General features: G+C 38.5%; 1 protein-coding gene across 1 annotated transcript in view; it reads right to left on the bottom strand.

Annotated features, from left to right (window-relative positions):
* rassf3 (Ras association domain family member 3) overlaps positions 1 to 20,443 on the bottom strand; it is an 82,767-nt gene that overhangs the window by 59,229 nt on the left and 3,095 nt on the right. The window contains exon 2 of the mRNA XM_038738577.1: positions 8,332 to 8,438. Coding sequence (XP_038594505.1) covers positions 8,332 to 8,438 — 107 coding nt within the window. The remainder of the gene's footprint in view (positions 1 to 8,331; positions 8,439 to 20,443) is intronic.

The following is a 20,443-nucleotide window of genomic DNA, read 5'->3' as shown; positions in this document are numbered from 1 at the left end:
GGAAGCTTCCGGTCTGAGACGTGAATCCAACGAGAAAGTCCCTTGCAAACCTGCATTCTATTGATCGTCCAGCAGGGGGCGACTCTTCTGGTTGCAAAAAGGAGTCCGGCTCCATTAGAAATAATGGTAACATGACCCTACTTCTCAGCTGAATAATTACCTCAGTAAACACTTTCCTGATGAGTTTATGGTCTCAATCGCTAGTTTCAAGTCTTCTTCAATACAACATGATGTTCATTTAGTAAATTATGGTCCCATTTAGAGGGAAAAAAGACCATAAAGCAGAGTGTGCTTCAGGGTAGGATTATCTGTGATTAACAAGTCGTTTCCATGGCAACCGGTCAATCAGGCTAGAGTGACTCGTACCCTCGGCACTGTGTAAATTTAACCAGCGCCGTTGAAAAAGCTTATTAGGAGTTTGCTGTCTCACTTTCTCTGGTGAGTACATTTAGTTTTAAGACTGTTTGCTAGACAAAGTTATCAGCCCTGTTAAAATGACAGTTAACATGAATTACAGATGCACCTAGCTGAGCAAGCTAGCTAGCTCCGCCACACACGGCTGTTAGCTCCACCGTCTCGTCCAAATATAGTCACGTGCCACTGGCTGCAAAAGCTCAACATGTCGGCACCCTATTGGCCAAACTTGAGGCTTCGAAACGGCAACGGGTGACGTCACTATGACTGAGTCCACATCTTATATACAGTCTATGCGTTACACGGACAGTAACTAACCGTTATAACCATACTACTAATTACATGTTTGCAAAATATGTATATGCAATACCTGATTTTGCACGAATCAAACTTCTGTATCCTTCTTTATGTCCCATGTACACTTTATTTCTCTTTTTGCTATAAAGATTTAAGGAGGATTCTGACTAGTCAGAGACCACATGAACGCACCATCAGTCACCGCTCCCCCCCTCCCTTTCCAAGAGTGTAGGAGAAGCTACGGTGGCCGGTCAGCTCTTGTGCTGAATAATATTGTCCAAATTTCTCTTCTTGCTTCTAATAAACCAGTTGACAACTACTACAACTATTATTACTATTATAACGTTTCTTCTTCTAATTCTTCTTCTTCGTATGTATTCAACGCAGTGACATAACGAGCTCTGTAGCACCGTTTGTCCATTTTGGCTAATGTAGAAACATAGCGGCGCAACATGGCGACGTCCATGTAAGAGGACCTGTGGTGTATGTAGACAGAAAGGTCTCATTCTAAGGTAATAAAAACATAACAGTTCAATATGTAAGGTCTTTATACACCACTGAAAACACATTTATGGATCTTATATTGCATTTCTGTCAACTGATCCTCCTAAATATTACAGACCGAACCTTTATGATTTATAATTTAGCTAAACTTTTATTTATGATGATTTCACGAAATTAACTGGTGCTAAAAATCACATAAATGATATCTATGTTAACAAAAGTAAAACATTTATTAGACTATATATATTCGAGGGAAATCAATGAAGTTAACTTTAGTATTAGAAAGTTTAATAAACAACTACAAAAAGAAGTCCCAAGGGGCCACAAGATGGTTAAAGGGATAAAGAAAGAAAGACAATATCCATCCATCCATCTTCATCCGCTTATCCGGGGTCGGGTCACGGAGAAAGACAATATAATTAATCTTATTTTGTCTGGTTTGAAACAATCAGAGACGGAAAAAATTCCCTTTTTGGTTCAAGTGATCATTCCAGACTGAGACTATGTCGTGTGATGAGGGGTCATAAATAGACATGGCTTCATTTTAAGGGGTCACAAGCCAAAATACTTGGGAACCACTGTACACTGTACAAAAAAACATCTATGTAAATAAAACAGGGTCCGACTGATACGTAGGGATTAAATTAGTTTAAAATTTTTGACACAAGAATTATCTAATTTACCGCAGAGAAATCGCAATAAAATTGAGGCTATCCGGCCCTTTTAAGAGTTCAAGAGTTCATGTTTCATGTGCTGCAGATTCGGGCTTGCTGATTGAATTGACTGGTGATTATATTAGACAGTCAGAACTGTAGTTAAATAAAGAGCCCGAGGTTTGTCTCTGTACTAACAAAGTTTGAAGGCCCAGATTGACGTCAAACTTCAAATTTTATCTCCACTCTGTCGCTGGTGTCCTTTCTTCTGTTGTGCGGTAAACGAGGGACTGATGTTTATATGTTATATGTTGATATGTTTATAATTTGGTACCTGCTAACCTACTTCTTCTGGTCGCAACACAAACACAGTCATACTCACAGGAGGACTTCCCTGCACTAGTATCACATTCTAGCAGAGTAAATACCTCCATGTTTTGGCTGGCTGCCTTCTGGGATCGCTGTCACTATGATAACTGACACAGGTGTGTGTGTGTGTGTGTGTGTGTGTAAATCACTTAGCACCCTCATACCAAAGAGAGCACTGCATGTTGACCAAGTTATTTAAAGCATTGCACACTCCACCCTTTATGTAGATCTATAACAAAACTAAAAACTCAGATCACTCAGATCCAATCAAGCATATTATTATGCCTCAGAATAAAAAGTGCAATAAAGTCAGCAATTTACAACAAAATGTTATCAGTTTTGCAGAAAGTTAACAGAAACAGTTCAGGATAATAGGTATTATCAATAAAGAGCCAATTTATACTCACTGGCGGTGCATGGAGGCTGCGTTACTCTGCAATTACACTGGCAAAATGATAGTTGGTGGTGGGATTTCTATGTTCCACTGTGTTGAGTTTCTTCTTCTTCATTGGTGTAGGCTACTCCAAATCATGATGACTGAAACTGAGTGGATTGGAGTTGGAGCTCGATGTTGAACAGAAGTTACTTTTAGGGAAATGACTAGAACGCAGAAACGAGAGACGGCGTTGGAGGTGATGGTATGTACGACCCTTGAACTGGTTGAGGCAGAAGAAAAAAGACAAGCTGGAAACAAGCAGGAAATTACACTTCACACTTTATTCATTCCTGCTATTTATCATTTCACTTCTGTTATTACTAATAATAGTCTACTACTTTATATTGGTATTTATCATTACACTTCTGCTAATAATGTATGATACTGTAAATATCCACATTTAGTATAATTTATTATTATATCCTTAGATATTTATACTTTCTTATATTCTCTAGGTACTTACCAACTTATACTATTATTTCTATTTCCTTTATGCCATGCAGGTATCTGTAATATAGTATTTCCCTTCAGGGATCAATAAAGTATTCTGATTCTGATTCAGATTTTGAGGACATGTGATGCTACCAAGCTGACCAACCACAGTTCTTAGGGCCTGCGTCAACGCGTCAAATTTTTTTTGGGGGGGGGGCGCGTCAGGTTACGGTGAAGGGTAAATGGCTACCTATGCTTAGGTGCTTTGAGCTAACATGTTGAGCACAAAGAACAGTTGAGGTTGACGGGAATGTCCTTAGTTTTGCAGGAATTTGGTCATAAACAAAAGTATTGGACAAACTATAATTTTGGCCGTAGATAGAAAGTTAGAGAGTCAAGTTATTACAGTTCATCCTCAGTCCATTCAATAGTTAGATTTTTCACTCACACACCACAAATGTCAACTTCATGGTGGAACAAGAGGTAAAGTCAAAGTCTTTAGGATTCATCATCTGAGAACCACGAATAAAACTTCATGGGAATCCAACCGATATTTGTAGAGATATATCAGTGGTGGATCGAGCGACAAACCAACATCCTTAGAGCTATGAAACTAAAAAGTATAAACTATAGTGACACACAAATGTCTTTCTCTGTGCAGGTTCACAGACATTAACACACAAAGGAACACAAACATACGCTCCTTTCATCACTTTCGCTGACACCCATGAGAGCTTATGAGTGTCTCATTGCTGCGTATCATGTCATTATCTCTGACATTCAGTTCCTAAACGGCTTCTCCGCCACAAACCTCAGACAGACAGAAACACAGTGAGAACTGCTTGTTGACAGTCACACTTTCAGATGCTTCAGCATTTTTTAAACGAGGAGAGACGTGGATGCAGAAATAGTGGAAAGAAAATTCTGTTTCAAGTTGCAGAAAGAAGCTGTGAGGAAACATCTTTGTCAAAATTCCAGCAAAACACAAGAGAACAGGAATATTTCAACAAAGCCACTATGAACTAGTGCAAAAAGCACTGCAGTGCTACTATCTGTTACATCTGTTTTAATGCCAATATAAATAATTGCTCTGTTACCAAAGTACCAAAACATGTCAGTCTGTCTGTTTCCACTGTGAGTAAAAATGTTTAAAAATGTTTTTGTTTTGTTTTCACTCTTAAACAACATTTTGTTTCTCTAGACTTCTCCTTCGTTTTCTAATATTTGTTTCTGAGACAAGTTCAGATTATGAATATGTATATATACACACATCTATATAGTACATATAAACAGACAGATATTCTCACTGTGGGACGGCCTGACAGCTCTCTTCGCAGATGTCTTGCAGCTGACGTGCACGTACACTGATACATCTGCAACCGCACACACTCTGACCTCAAACACACTGAAAATATTTTTATGAAATGACTGACGCATCCAAAAAGAACCCACAGCATTATACTCAGCACTACTCAGCAGTACCAGCTCTGGTTTGAAATGTGCTGAGTTAATCCGCCTTATTCTGGGTGAAAAAAAACACATCAGTGTTGACAAACGGGGGAGACAAACCCAGTCGGCGCTCTGTGACGACTGAAAATATTAGAATTGGTGCTACTGGCAGATGAGATGTAAACATTGGGGGGTAACGTGGGCTTGTTCAGGACGGCAGTCGTAGTATTTCAGTTTGGGTCGACTAAACGTAAGATGCTAATACAGCCAGAAAAATGTCCTTACAAAATCTCCCATGAGATATGGATAAGATTTGTATTTTATTTTAAAGGGATAGTAGGAAGCCATTGTAAGTTGGGGCCCTTTGGGGGGGTGAAACCCGTTTCAGTTGAAAGGTAAAACAAAGCTAATGACAATGCCAAAAACTTCCACCTTAAAACAAGATTAAAGTGCGCTCTAGGTGCTGGAAGCTGGGCAATCACAACTGGTACAAAAAAAGGAAGAGGAGCACAGTCTGCGCAGTCTTTCATGAATAGACCTGCTGCAGGTAGACAAGGCAACTTAATAATTAACCTTGACACACATTAATCCATGAAAAAGTACTAACCTCTTGTTAAACTTTACAGTTTTAGCTCCATGATACTGGCAAAGTTTTCCAAGAATAGGAACATTTTCAGTATGTTGTTGGTTTCACCCAAAATGCTGTATGTGTATTGTAAAGTATAATGGATATCATTGCAGCTAAGAGCAACGTTTAGCAAGTGCAGACAGAGTGCAAGTGTTTTGAGTACTCTCCAGGCAGTGTCATTCAAAGTTTATTTCTCTGGAAAGTTTAATATCCCAAGATGTTGTAAGTACTGTGTAAGTGGCAAACACTGAACAGTTTGAGAATGAGAACAGAGATTAAATGGTAGCATAATTGTAGATAGCTTCAGTCCAAAAACAACTGGTAACTGTTTGCATTTGAGAGAAATGTTACATTGCTCTAACTTTAGCCCCAACACCACAAATTATAAACAATCTTGGAGATATTGTGTAAATAAGTCATCTATGGGGCTTGGAAGGTCTTTTTTTCATTTTGTCTGAGCTAGGCTAGCACTTTCCCTCTTATTCCAGCCTTTGTGCTAAGCTACGCTTAACAAGTCCAGGACCAACAATAGCTCTGCATTGACAGAAACAAAGTCAGTTTTCTCACCTGACTCTGGGTAAGATGTCAAAAAGTGGTTATTAAAATGTTGTTTCTTCAAAGTTTTAGCAATAAGGTTAAAAACACAATTAAAACTGATGTTAACATGCTAAACATATGTGGAAAAGCTGGTGAATGCATTTATATCACAATTTTCTCTTTTTTTCTCCCCATAAAAAGTTCTTATATATTTGTTGACCCATCTTGAACTAACTCTTTAAGCAATGCATTTTTCTATGGAAAGTCATAAGTATCATGATTCAAAAGTATGCGAGTGTGTGATGGATGCCAAACGTCCTGTAACTGTTTCCTGTAAATGAAAGTATTCTGGATGTCTGCACTAGCACGCTCACACGTACGCTGAGTTATTGAAGCACTACAGAGACACAGTTGTGTAATATTATAATACAGTCTGGTGTGGTCTGCACAAACACTCTAACATGAACCAGACCTGCTACACACCCAGCTGTCTTCTAGGAATTACACACACAGACGCACACAAGCCATTCTTGGTGAGTGATGCATTGTGGGTGTGTGTTGGGGTCCAACGTTTTATTGAAGTAAAGTGGAATTTGGCGCATTATGAAAAACACACTGAAACACATGTAAGAGCTCAGACACATGATTTTTACGATGTCTTATTCATTTTCATTATGATTAATCTGCTGAATAGTTTCTTGATCATTCAGTCTGTCCATCCACAGTCTGCTAAAGGTCAAGCTGATGTCTCTAGATAGTTTGTTTTGTCCAATCAACAGCCTAAAACCTCAAACTTTACTATCATATAAGAGAAATAAATTTTTACTACTGAGAAGCTGAAAGTAGACAATGTTTGCTTTTTTGAGTTAAATGATCCATCAGATATCTGGGTGGATTAACCAACTAACTGTTTCAGCTCTACATGGTTGCATTGTTGTTTGTCTTTTTTATCATCATGAACAGCCTTTATTCTGAAGATGAGACAGAAAATACAGTTATTCTAATAATCTTGCCTGTACACCGCCTCTCTACCACCGTCGCCGCACTGCAAGACAAAATGTTTGACTACAGCGCACTCTTGTGGTGACGCCTCTCTGAGTTTTAATAAAATATAAAGTGGTGAGAATTAAATCTACAGCTGAAATAAACCATGAACCAGTTTTAACCATAAATACAACATCTGTCAGCAATGCCCGTAGTTTTGACTGTTAAAGGCAAATTAAGATATTTTGTGCCAGAATTTAGACCTGATTTTACAATATTATTTACTACTATAGTATAAATAGTTAAATGCATTTATACAGTCATAGCACTTTATTTATTTTGTTTGGTCGTAACATTGTTGTTCTACTGGTTCTAAGTTAAATAATTAAATATTAAGCCAAAAAAGGATAAGAAGTCTTTAAGGCACTTAAAGATTGCGGCCCTCAACCTCAGACAAACCTTGGGAAAGTCGCCCCCCCCTTACTTTATTTAGTTTGCTTAGTTTTGCTAATATATAGCCCAATATTGCTGTTTGAAATGACCAGACCACCAAATACATAAAGGTCTGTCCTAAGGCATTTATTCGTTTCTGACTCTGAGAAAGTGGGAAAATTCCTCAAAACTAGCAAACTGTCTCTGAATTTAGGCCATTCTATATGTTCTCCTTTTGATAATTTAATATTTACTTTATATACTTTCATTCACTGAGCCTCCCCAGAAATTGTTTGGAGCCCCCCTGGGGAGACCCGCCTCCCACTTTAAAACCTCCCCCCTGCTTTAAGGTACTTAACGTAAAACTGGACAAGCTCAGCCATGCACCTGCTCTAAAAACAAAATGTACTTATTAGAGCCGATCAATACGTCATGACAGAGCTTATCAAAGATATGCCAGTATCTCTCGGCAGGTAGGTAATAAGAAATCTAAAAACAGTGTCTCCATTACACAGTTTGTCCACCAGAGACCACTGAATGTCCCACTATAAGGACATTTCTTGATCATCTTCTATATACTGAAGAAGCTCCAGAACAACTGCTAATCTGACCTCTTGATGAGACTTTTTTCAAATAATTTTACATGACTATTAGGCAGAAGTTGATGAAGGTGGAAAAGGCTCCTATCAAAGCCACAATGATAATGAATATAAATAATAAAGTGTAAAACTTTGTTTGGATAACACAAAACTCAGAGCTTCCAACAAACTGCTGCTGTAGAGATACTTAACTCTATTGTAAATATGTAATCAAAGGTCTTATTACAATGTACAAGGTAGTTTATTAGTCATTATACAGCACAAGGCTGCATAATGAAACATATTTTGTAGCATATTAAGTAAACATATTAAGTGTAGGCCTATATTAAAAACAGTATATACAGTTATTTATATACATACACCCCAAACATTCCACAGGCGCTGCTTGAATTTGTATCTGGGGTGAATGTAAACAGCAGCAACCAGATGATAGCATCATTGATTTAGTCCACTTCCTCTCCATTTATTAGATGCAAACAACACTGACTGGATGAGGCGTTAATTTAAATAAAGGGAAACATCTAATGCTGGTGTTTTATAAATATAGAAAGAAACAGGAAGTAAATTACACACACATACAATGCGGTGTGTACTCACATGAGGCGGCGTGTTGTTGTTGAGCTGGTCCTGACTGACTGAAGCTGCAGGGTGACAGTCCAGAGACACTCGGTCCCGACAAGCCGTGTGACATGTGTACTTACAACCTGCAGAAAAATCAAATGATTAACAGATCAATCGATTGATTCACTGATTGTGAAAGTAAAATAAGTAAAGTCACAAGTGAGGTACGAGCAGGTTTGTCCATACATAATGCACGGAAAAGTGAATGTGTGTCTGTAACGTATATGCAAATAATCTCTTGATATCGACAGAGAGGCAGTTGAGGTGAGAGATCCAGTTTGCAAATTAAATCCAACAACATGCAAATTCTGAGCAAAATATGAAGGAGGAAAATTTTTCAAATCAAGGACACGCAAGATTAGAGCTACAGTAGTGTGCAAAAGTGTTGGAAAGGTGTATTTTTATGAATATACCATAATTAATCAATTAGAAGCCTATTTGACCTCTGTCCTTTTACCTGGCCTGGTAATTGTAAATGCTCTGTATTTGTATAGCACCTTTCTAGTTTTCTGACCACTACATTGCATTCACCCAGTTCGGGGCTCAGTATCTTGACATGGAGCGATCTTCTGATTAGTGGGCAACACGCTTTCCCTCCTGAGCCACAGCCGCCCTGTGGCAACACATTTTGACATTTAAACTAAAACTAAAAATTAGAAGTCTGGTCTGGTTTTTCTTCTTGGATGTATAAAACCTCTTAAAGGTTCAGTGTGTAAGTTTTAGTGGCATCTAGTGGTGAGGGTTGCGAATTGCAACCAGTGGCTCACGCTGCATTCAAGTGCTCCTCGGATGGTCCCATTTCCCGAGTTGTGAAGTCGTTTGTCCGACTTCAGCGTGCGCTCATGTGCTCTTTAGTCAGAATGAGGAATCAACATGACAAAGATGTGTTGGATTAGCATTATCAGCCTTTCTCAATATGGACATGCTACACATTGTTTGATTGGTTAGATTCTCCACAATCAAAATGATTCATATTTATCGGTACGGCAAACAAGGTAGATGATAAAGACACATATTTATACAAGTAAAATTCATACTGGTTAAAAAAAATAAACAATTTTATAGTTCCCATCTTTGCTGAGCACGAGTTTTGTGGTAAAGGAATTAAAGGCCTGTCCCAAATACAGGCATGGTGAGTTCAGGGATTGAAGCAAATAAAAGCTTGGGCTATTAATCGAAGTTTTATGGTGCATTAAATAGGATTGAATATGCCATACTCACACTGACACCCTCCAGCATATGACCCACATTCAGTCTGTCACTGCACCGTGCTACGTCACTAAACAACTCGTTGTTAGCTCAAAAATGATAAGTGAAGTCTGAGCTTACAGGCCAAAATTTGAACATAAAATTTGTGAACTGGCCTACTCTAGGACAGAGGCAGGACATTGTTGAAGAGATGATACGAAAAGGCTTAAACATGTTCTGAAAAGTTGACTTATTGTAAAAACAATCACAAGGACAAAATTAAAACATAGTATAAAAAAGGAGATCATTTCATTTTGTGTCAGCGTGTTATAGCGGACATGATTTTTGCTTTTGCTTGTGTTTCAACAAAACCAACAAGTGGTATATTAAATACAAATATTTCTTGCAAAAGTAGGCTAATAATTGCAAACATGTATGTAAACTCGTGTGTAAAAGAATAAGAGATCAGTAAAATGATCAAATACTGTCAACACATTTTGACGGCTTTATTGGACAGTTAACAGCAGAGAAGGGACAGGAAAAAACGGCAGAGTTATGGAAAGTTGCAGTTCATGTTGAGCCATGAACCATCAAAACTGGCCAGAATCCAGCAGCACCATTAAGTATTGAAATAGAGGTGGATACTTTTTTGCGCACTTCCTGTCAACAAACAAACATTACACACTCCAGCAAGCTGCACAAAGATGCTATCAAACACCTACACATCACATACCGTGTGCGTGTGTGTTTGTTCCCATTGTCCTACCTGGTGACCTTTTTTTCACGTGCTGTCCGACTTTATCCGACAGTTTGCACATGGCTGCTCCCATCTCCCATCTTCATCTTACACACAACCCAATACCCTCACTGAGATCAATTACATTACATCACCTCGTCCTCCACACACACACACACACATGCAGAGGGGTAAATCACACATACCAACACACTCTCTCCTCTCTCCCTGAAGCCTGTTCCAGTGTCTCTCGCCCGTGTTCTGCCCTACATTCAGCCTCTATCGGGCTTCAGATGCTGATTTGCGTAGCCACCACTCTCTCTGTCTCTGTGTGTTGTTGTGCTGAGTGGGTGATTTAACAGTCAAATGGAGGCCGCGGGGTGATGGACACACAGACAGGAGAGGAGGAGGGGGTGGTGATGGTGGACATGGGACTGCTGACTCAGTCATCCACATCACTTTCTCCTCTCTGTTTCTCTTTGCTCACTTACGTAGCTTGTTATGTCTACTGTGTGTGTGTGTGTGTGTGTTCTCTCCCGTCACTGTCTCTCCATTCACCCGATCACCCAATCATCCGTCTCGATACCTTTTGACAATGAACTTCATCCACAGAGGAAGAGCCTTCTACATCCCTCCATCCCTCTCTCCATCTATCCAAACATCCACCCATCCCATTATGCCATACTGCATGTGTTTATTTGTGCGTGGGTGAAAAAGTTACAGTCCTTCAAACTGCAAGATATCTCAACAACTAGCAGATGGATGGTCATGAAACTCTGTACAAACAGAGGATGAATCCTGATTGACTTTCGTGATCCTCTGACTTTTCCTCGAGTGCCACCACAAGGTTTTCTGGATTTAAATAAAAATATATCACCAGTGACCGGATGGATTGTCATGATGTTTAGTTCAAACATTCATGTTCTCCTCAGGAATTTTAATAATGTTGGTGACTCTTCTATCGAGCGCCATCATCACTCACACTAAATTTGTCCACTAGTTTCATTTATGACCAAATACCTTTAAAACTAATAACATTCTCATCAGCCTGAGCTGTTCTTTGCGTTTCATGCTAATTATTAGCTGATGTTAGTATGCTGAAAATAGTGAACATCAACTGTTTCTCACTCTGTGTTCTTGTGTTCTTGTGCATCTGCATCTAGTCAAGTAAAGTCAAATACCTAGATGTGTTCACACCAAGCATGTCTCGGGGGGGGTGACTTGTGTGGACTTTAGAGAGCCAAGATCCCAGAATGCATTTCGCACCAACAGTGGAAATAGCGGGGGAGAAGACACACAACTGTAAGTTATAATACTGCTATTATTGTGTCACAGAATGCAGTTTTTAGTTGTTTAAACTCCAAATGTGTGGTCAATTTCCAAATTTTCCATTTGAAAATTTGCTATGACGTTTTCAGAGATGTGAGGTCTCGCCCGCTAACGGGACCTGCAGTCATCAACCCCCTACTCTGCACCGATTGGCTCACCCTAACTACCATAACCAACGTTGGCAACGAGTACTAACCAATCATAAATGTAGTTTACTTGAGTATTTCCATTTTCTGGTAATTTATCCTTCCACGTTTCTGAGTGAAACATTGCAACTTTAACAACATCATATTTACCTGACAGCCGTAGTTAATAGTTACTTTGCAGATTAAGATTTAACATACAAATCATATGAGGAAGGCACTGTTAAAGATTAAACTGCCTAACAGTTTATAGCAGTTAACATTAACCCCAATTCAACTAGCTACAGCAATGCAGCTTATTTTTCAATGTAGCTATTACAATGACAGCAGCCATTCTGCAGAACAAGTGCTTTTACTTTTGATATTTTACATTAATTTTACCGATGATATTGTACTTTTTGTTAAGTTAAACTTTGAATGCAGGACCTTTAACCAAAATACGAGGATTTTTATAAACTGTGGAATTGCTACTTGCACAAATGTGCAGTTTTTCTCCTCCCTTATTAATCCATATTTCCAATAAAGATGTTTTTTTAATCTTTGTAAAAATGCTCCCAAAACAGCTACGTCAGCTGAAGAAAGTGTTTCATGTTTACTAAACATTACATTATGACCCTGTATCTGACAGCCTGAAGAGCTCTTTGTCTTTCATCCCCTACTTTCTGCTGCTCTTTTCTTCCTCTCTGTCTCCCCCCCTTTTTCTGTCTCTGCTGTCTCAGGGATAAAAGCTTTTCCCAGACGTCAACAATCGATCAGACTCAATCAGTCAGGCAGCACAAAGTCAGACACACAAACTCTTTGACCTTCTTTGCTTTTACACCAGAAACAAGAATTATGGTTCAACGTTTATACAACTTCTAGTCTATAAACAGTGGTGAAAGAAGTACTCAGATCTTTTACTTAAGTAAAAGTAGTAATACTCAAAAAAAAGTAAAAGTATTAGCATCAAAATATAATAACAAAATTTGAGGAGAGGAGTATGTTGACTGTATAATTAGTAAATCAATTAAATGGCGAACTGAAACAGCAAATAGTTTGATGTTAAATATAAACAAAAAATATTGCATGTTTTGTATTCTATATAAAATTTGTTATACTAATATTTCATAGGAAATATATTATGGAAGTATGGTATCAAATATAAATATTTAGCTATTTTTATTACGACTAATTACTGAATAAAATCATGATGCGATTCACAGGGGAGGCGTGTATAAATAGAATAAAATGACTGATAAGGACTTAAATTAGTCATTAAATAATACAAATTGCATCATTATCAAAAAACTTTTCCAATGTAAAATGCTTTAAATTACCAGATTTCCATATTAAAAACATTAAAATTGAATTTAAAAAATCTGTCTTGTCATTGAAATTTGAAAAAATATTAAATTATTTAAAATATTCAGTTTTCTGATACTAGATAATTTGTTTGTATGTTTTTTCTTTGCGTACATGATTTGTTGTGTGATAAAACACTGTATAATTTACAGTATTTGTTGATAATTATTATGAATATTTTATATATATAATCCCCCTCTCACCCCTTGCAGGGTGGTATGTGTCATCCTCAAGCTCGGGTCCTCTACCAGAGGCCTGGTAGCTTCTCGTGTTCCTTCTTCTTGATGTTGCTGTCGCTTGGGATCGCCACATCTATCACTGCAGCCTTCTTCTGCTGTTTGTCGTTTAACACGATGTCTGGTTGGTTAGCCATCACCAGCTTGTCAATCTGGATCTTGAAGTCCCACAGGATCGTAGCTCGGTCATTCTCAACTACCTTAGGAGGTGTCTTCCATTTTGACCTTGGAACTTCCAGCCCATACTCATGGCAGATGTTCCTGTACACTATGCCAGCTACCTGGTTATGGCGTTCCACGTACGCTGTTCCTGCCTGCATCTGACACCCTGCTGTTATGTGCTGTACTGTCTCAGGGGCATCCTTGCACAGTCTGCACCCCAGCCTCTATTGATCTTGTACTGAGTGCCTGTTCTTGTGCCGCCATGATTAGTGCTTCTGTGCTGTCCTTCAGTCCAGCCTTTTCCAGCCACTGGTAGGATTTCTTGAGATTAGCCACTTCTTCTATTTGTCTGTGGTACATGCCGTGCAGCGACTTGTCTCAGCAGGATCGCAGCTCAGAGGTCAAAGGTCAGAAAGCACAAACTGGAAAGACTCTAAAGTTTTTTCTCCCATGTGTGTGAAACATTTTTAGCTTCTGCTCTCTAATCACGTATGTGTTTGCAGAGAGAAGCACAATGAACCTTCAGCTCCTCTAACACTCACCTGGTGAAACACACACACACACACACACACACAGCAGGACCAGACATGATGTTTAAAGTTAGATAGGTTTAAACAATGTCTGTCAACATGAGTGAAATATGTTGTTCTAGATGAATGATTAGCTTAAAGTTGAGTGTGGGTAACCATCATACATCAAAACTGCACACAGGTTTACGATACTATCACTTCATTCTCTGTCTTGACATTGTGGGGTAAAGAGCCACATTACAGCATCCACGTTACAAAGCAGTCTACCAGGCATGTGAATATTTGATGAAGTTGCACTGCACTGTGGCAGAAGCTGAGCCAGGCTCAGCTGTTTTGCCAGACGACCCTGCATTGTTTATTTGTTTTCGGCTGCCCTGTGTCACCTAGCCACTGCAACTGCTGTTGCATTGCTGCATTGCAGGAACTCAGTTTTGGTCGCCTGGTTAGTAAAGTTCGTTTGGGCTGGTGTGAAAGCTGTTAATCGAATTCTGGTGCGGACCAAAAAAGTGAACCAAGAACACCTGAAACGGGAGGTCCACTTCCAAGCAGTTGATTGTGATGTAAAAGCAAACGCACCAAGCACAGGATTTTATGATATGATTTATGATCATTTCAATAGATAAACTATAAAAAAAATCCATCTGCTGATAGCAAAATCTATTCAGGAAGTGATCTTATAATTGAGGAAGGTTTAAAAAAATACAGAGCCGAAAACTGTGGAAAAAATGTGGAAAAAACTTGAAGTGGTAAAAAAATCTAAAATCTAAAAGTAAAGAACTTGAATATTCTCTAACATAATACTCATCATTTTATGAGAGAAACTCCAAAGTAACCGAGCGGGTGCGGTGTGGAAGAGGCGTTTTTTTCGCAACATTCGCTGGTTTGCGCGAGTTCAGATTTTTTCAAATTCACTTGACGCGATGTTGTGAAAGCCGATAGACTGCAAACTAACTTCCACTTTTACTTCAATACTTAATAACTCAGAATTTATGTTCGCGATGTCTGACACTGGTTTTCGGTTATGGTATAAGGATCGTACGACTTATTTTCAAATAATAAGTTGATGTCATTTGAGGAATTGTCTCAGAAATATCAATAACCTAAACGGGAATTGTTTCGTTTTCTGCAAACGAGGCATAGTATTACACAGAGTACAACTCTTACTGAGAACCCTGAAGTGTCAAAGATTGAGAAAGTGCTGTTTCAGTCACCAGACAAAGTGTCTCTTAGTCTGTTGATGTTAATGCAGAACCTATTGCCTGCTAACACACAGAAGGTTAAAGGGGTATGGGAAAATGAATTGTCAACTATTATTGACGGTGGGACATGGTAAAAGATTTGGAATCATGCTAAAAAGATATCAATGTTCAATGATATGGAAATGGACCCAGTGTACTGTAAGAATATTACTACGGCAACTAACAAGAGACTGTATAATATGTTGACATTATTTGTTTGTTTGTTTTGTTTTTCTCTTATTTGTGAATTGGAGTTAAGTTAATGTTTGTGTGATTGTCTGTGTTAAAAATCCATTAAAAATAGGGAAAACTTTTTTTTACCAACTCATCCACTGATTCGGACCACAGCACCCGGGTGCACTACAGGTTTGAAAACACTTTACCCTGGTTGAAGCTGTGATGATCAGTGTTGTCATGGAAAATATCATATGGTTGTTGTTGTGGGTGTCTCTTTAGAGCTTTTATGCATTTTATAGACGGAAAAAATGAATGTACTGTATTAAAGAATAATACTAGGTAGGTAAGCAAGAAGGTCCTGGGTTCGAACCTCGGTCGTCCCAGGACCTTCTGTGAGGAGTTTGCATGTTCTCCCTGAGTCTGCGTGGGTTCTCCCCGGCTTTCTCCAAACATCCAAAGACATGCTAAGGTTAACTGATGACTTTAAATTGTCGTTATGTGTGAATGTGAGTGTGAATGGTTGTTTGTCTCTATGTGTCAGCCCTCTGATGAACTCTAGGAACCAACTCTACAATAAAAATCATCACACAGTTTGAAATGTGTAAAGAAAAGCTGTTTTTTACAGTAAAGATAATTTGCTGCAAATAGTTGTACAGTAGTTAAGAAAAGGACAGGTGTGTGTGTGTGTGTGTGTGTGTGTGTGAGGACAGGTGTTTGCTAAATTCAGCAGCCATCTGTTCTATTCTCTTTCTTTATACCGTTCTTTCTTTCCTTTATTCTTTCTTTCTACATGTTTGGACACATTCTCCGGTGTTTTATCATGTAATCAAAATTGAGCTTGTCAGAATAAAGACAAGAGTTATTATATTACCATACACACACACACACACACATGGCAATGGCAGACACAATGCATGTGGCTACCGGAGACCCTGAATACAACTGTAGGATTTGTTTTCAGTTTTTCTGCATTTTCATGAAGTTTAATGAAACGAGCAGGTCAGTTAAAACCTGTTTAGCTTATTGTTTGAATATTTTGTATGATACACATGATATTCCTGCTGCCAGGGAACACAAGTTCTACTCGGCTTACAGTAAACAGGTTTGTCTCCAGGTGAAGACGCTCAAGAAGTTTCCACTTACAGGAAGTGAAAAGTGCACAAAATCTACATTTGAAGCTGGAAACACTCAAGACTCACCAGAGTTCCTCCACAGCAGACGGACTTCCAGTCGTCCGGAGCGGCGCATCACTTTTGGAAAGCGATAAAAAAACCCAGACACTCTCCTGAAAGTTTTGCCAATGTTTTTGGCAAAACCCATTGTGCTCACACACACACACACACACACTCTCTATCAGCCACACACACACACACACGTACACACTCTCACAAGTGTGTTCTCCCACAGAATCCAGATGTTGATTTAAATCTTAAAAGATAACTTGATGTACATCCAAACTTTGGACAAAATCATCCCTCACTGCTGCCCATGATGTGTCTCTGTCTCTGGTCGAGTCTGTACTGGTTCCTCCTCGCACACACACTGACCCCCATTTGTGTTTGAATGTTAAGTGTGTGTGTGTGTCCCTTGTTTGTTCAGTCGCTGTGACAGTTTGGCTCTACAAAAGACAAGTTACACTCATCAGTGGCAGCTGATGACACACACAGGAGGAAGGCAGACTGTAGGCAGCTTCAGTATTTTGCACAGCGGTTCAAAATGAGCCTCCATGCTCCGTAATAAAGTAATAAGCGTGTGAAACTCTACCTCCACTACCTTTCTCTGCTTATATGCTGGTTTGTTTGGCCAGTGCTTTTGTTTTTCATATGACCTGCTCTCCTTATGAAACGTAAACCTGATCAATACTTCAAACCCTTTCTGCTTTTTTATGTTTGTTTGTTTTTTAATCGTTTGGATGATTATTAATTTGGGTTTTAATTTGGATTTCAGTGGTGGAAGAAGTACTCAGATCTTTTACTTAAGTAAAAGTGACAATACTACAGTGCAAAAATACACTGGTACAAGAAAAAGTCCTGCATCCAAATCCAACTTAAAGTAACAACAATCTGTATTTTTAAATAAATGTCTGTAAAGTAACTATATATCGGCGTATGAGGTAACACAATGGTCTTTGTGTGTAATGGTGATCGCGTTTGTGTTTTTTGCCTTGTGGGGTGGGGGTGGTTCGGTGGGGGAATGTATATTTTTGATCTATAGGAGCACTTTGATTTCTAATAGTACACTTGAATATGCAATTTAAAATAATAAAAATATTGAAATGGAACACAATGATGTCTGAGCCTATAGCCCACTGATGAAAGTATTGCAATCAGAGACGGTATAAAAGAAGTGGACATCGTGACGTCACCCGTTGGTTTAACAGGGCTGATAATTTTGTCTAGCGAACAGGCTTAAAACTAAATGTACTCGCCAGAGAAAGTGAACAGCCGACTCCTAATAAGCTTTTTCACCTGCGCTGGTTAAATTTACACAGTGCCGTGGGTACGAGTCACTCTAGCCTGATTGTCAGGTCGCCATGGTAACAATTTGTCAATCACAGATAATCCCGCCCTGAAGCACACTCTGCTTTATGGTCTATTTTCCTCTAAATGGGACCATAATTTACTAAATGAACATCATGCTGTGTTGAAGAAGACTTGAAACTAGCGACTGAGACCATAAACTCATCAGGAAAGTGTTTACTGAGGGAATTATTCGGGTGAGAAGTAGGGTCATTTTGCCATTATTTCTAATGGAGCCGGACTTCTTTTTGTAACCAGAGGAGTCGCCCCCTGCTGGCTGTTCAATAGAATGCAAATTTAAGGGACTTCTGCGGTCGCATCAGGTTTCTGACTGGAAGCTTCCCGCTTGATTGCAATATTTATATATTTGCACTTACTGGGTGTCTGTGACATTTTCAGAAAAAAATGCTGTATTAAATAACTGCTAACCCTAACTGAACATTTCATACAGCTGCAGCTTCAAATTAAACACATTTAACCGGTGAATCATGAGTTGACTTTATGATAAAATAAAAATGCAATGTGTTTATCAGTGAGATTACCACTGACCGCTATCATAAATCATAAATGCGTCTACAAAACAAGACGACGGTCATTTTCAATTATCTTTTGACAGCGGATCTGTTTGAAATGTTGCAGGGAGTAATGGAACAAGAAGGAGCAGCAGCAGTGAGCTGCACGACTCCAACTCCTTTTACTCTGCCCTGCTGTTCACAGACTTGAGCAGTGAGCAGAATAAAATCAGATCACGGTTTCTCCCAGAATAATGGAAAAAAGGCCAATTACTGCCTGACTTCTTCACTGAAACGAAAAGAGTTTGTTTTGTTGCCCCCAGAATTCTGTGACCTGCACTATCAAACCGTATTTTCTGTTACCACCAGTAACTAAAGATGTCGTCAAATAAACTAGTACTGAAATCTTACAACTTTCAGTTAAAGTACTAGCATCAAAATACACTTAAAGAACCAAAAGTAAAAGTACTCATTATGCAGAATGGCCCAGTTAAGAATACTATAAATAATATTACTGGATTATTATTATTATCATAAAAAGTGTGTAATTAATGCTGAAGCTGGTAAAGGAGGAGCTAATTTATTGTCTTCATATACTGCTGGGTAGCTTAGCTTATAATAATACATCAATTAGTTGATTTACATTTTGAATTCAGAAGGTAAATGTGCAAAGTGACTAAATATACTATTTTAATTAAATGTGTTGCAGGAAAATGTCCAACATTTGCCTCCAAAATGCAGAGGAGCAGAAGTATAAAGTAGTAAAATAATAAAATAAAAATAATCAAGTAAAGTACCTCGAAATTGTACCTAAGTACAGAACTTGAGTCATGTAGGCTGCTTGTAGGCAAATGTTTTCATCTATCTTGCCTTCATCAGGGTGGTGCATTGATCTGTAATCGATATATCACCATAGATACCATGTCTACAAAACTTGTCATATTTTTCTTCAAAAAATAATTCAGTCATTAGTTTATTCAAAAACTATAAGAACAATAAGAACTTTTCACTTTTCATTATTAAATTCTATATTTTTTCAACCTAATTATTCAGATAATTTCTTAAAACTTATTTAAATCACCTTAATTACTTAACGTTTACTAATACCCCTAACAAATGTCAAAGTCCATCTACATTTGAACTTAACACATCCATCCAAGAAGAAACTATTATGTCAAAAGAACAACATGGAAATCGAGCTGTAGTTACAGCACCAGGGAGCAATTAGAGATAGTTAAATGTTCTCTACCTCCCCACAACTAATTAAGTGTATCTGGTGCAAGACTAAACCCGATCAGACAAAGACTGCCTGATCTCTGTGGCAGGTTTCTGTTACTTGACCTTGTAGGAAATGAGACAAAGAGACAAAGGGGCGACCGACAGCAAGAGAGAGCGAGTGTCTTTATCGAGTCTCATCTGACCCACTTTAAGACGCCGAAATGTGAAAACACACACCGAACCCTGGTGGCAACTAATTTACAGTGATGAACATCTGGGTTTTCTCCCTCCACTAAAATTATCAAAACAACAACAAAACATAACATGGGAGTTATATAATAACTAGATTTGATTGTGTTTTCATCCAACACAACTCCGTACTGTATATTGATGATTAAACATGGGAACTTAGTATATGAGATCAGCCATGCACCTGCTAACAAAGTGTACTGAGCCGATCAATACGTCAGCATGATTCTCGTTTAACCAGAAACAGTTAATATATTGACACCAGACTCCAAAGACTAAAATTCAGATTTTATCTCTCTGGTCTACTACAAAGCCTGAATCGACTGTTTACCTTTAACTCAACCAAAACAATAACATTAAGGTCAGTTTAGCATTTAAAATCCTGCATCAGAGGAACCTGCTTGAGAAATTAATTTTTAAACGAAATAACTGAGCCAAGCTGCTGCTGCTCAACTGACTTATAAGTGACTGTGTGTTAATAAGTGAACAAGTGATCAGCAGTCGTCTGTG

This window comes from Micropterus salmoides, unplaced genomic scaffold, assembly GCF_014851395.1.
Source record: "Micropterus salmoides isolate LMB-PRFRI ecotype aquatic unplaced genomic scaffold, ASM1485139v1 Ms_hic_scaffold_23, whole genome shotgun sequence".
Lineage (NCBI taxonomy): Eukaryota > Metazoa > Chordata > Actinopteri > Centrarchiformes > Centrarchidae > Micropterus > Micropterus salmoides.
This window is presented reverse-complemented; position numbering and strand designations above follow the sequence as displayed.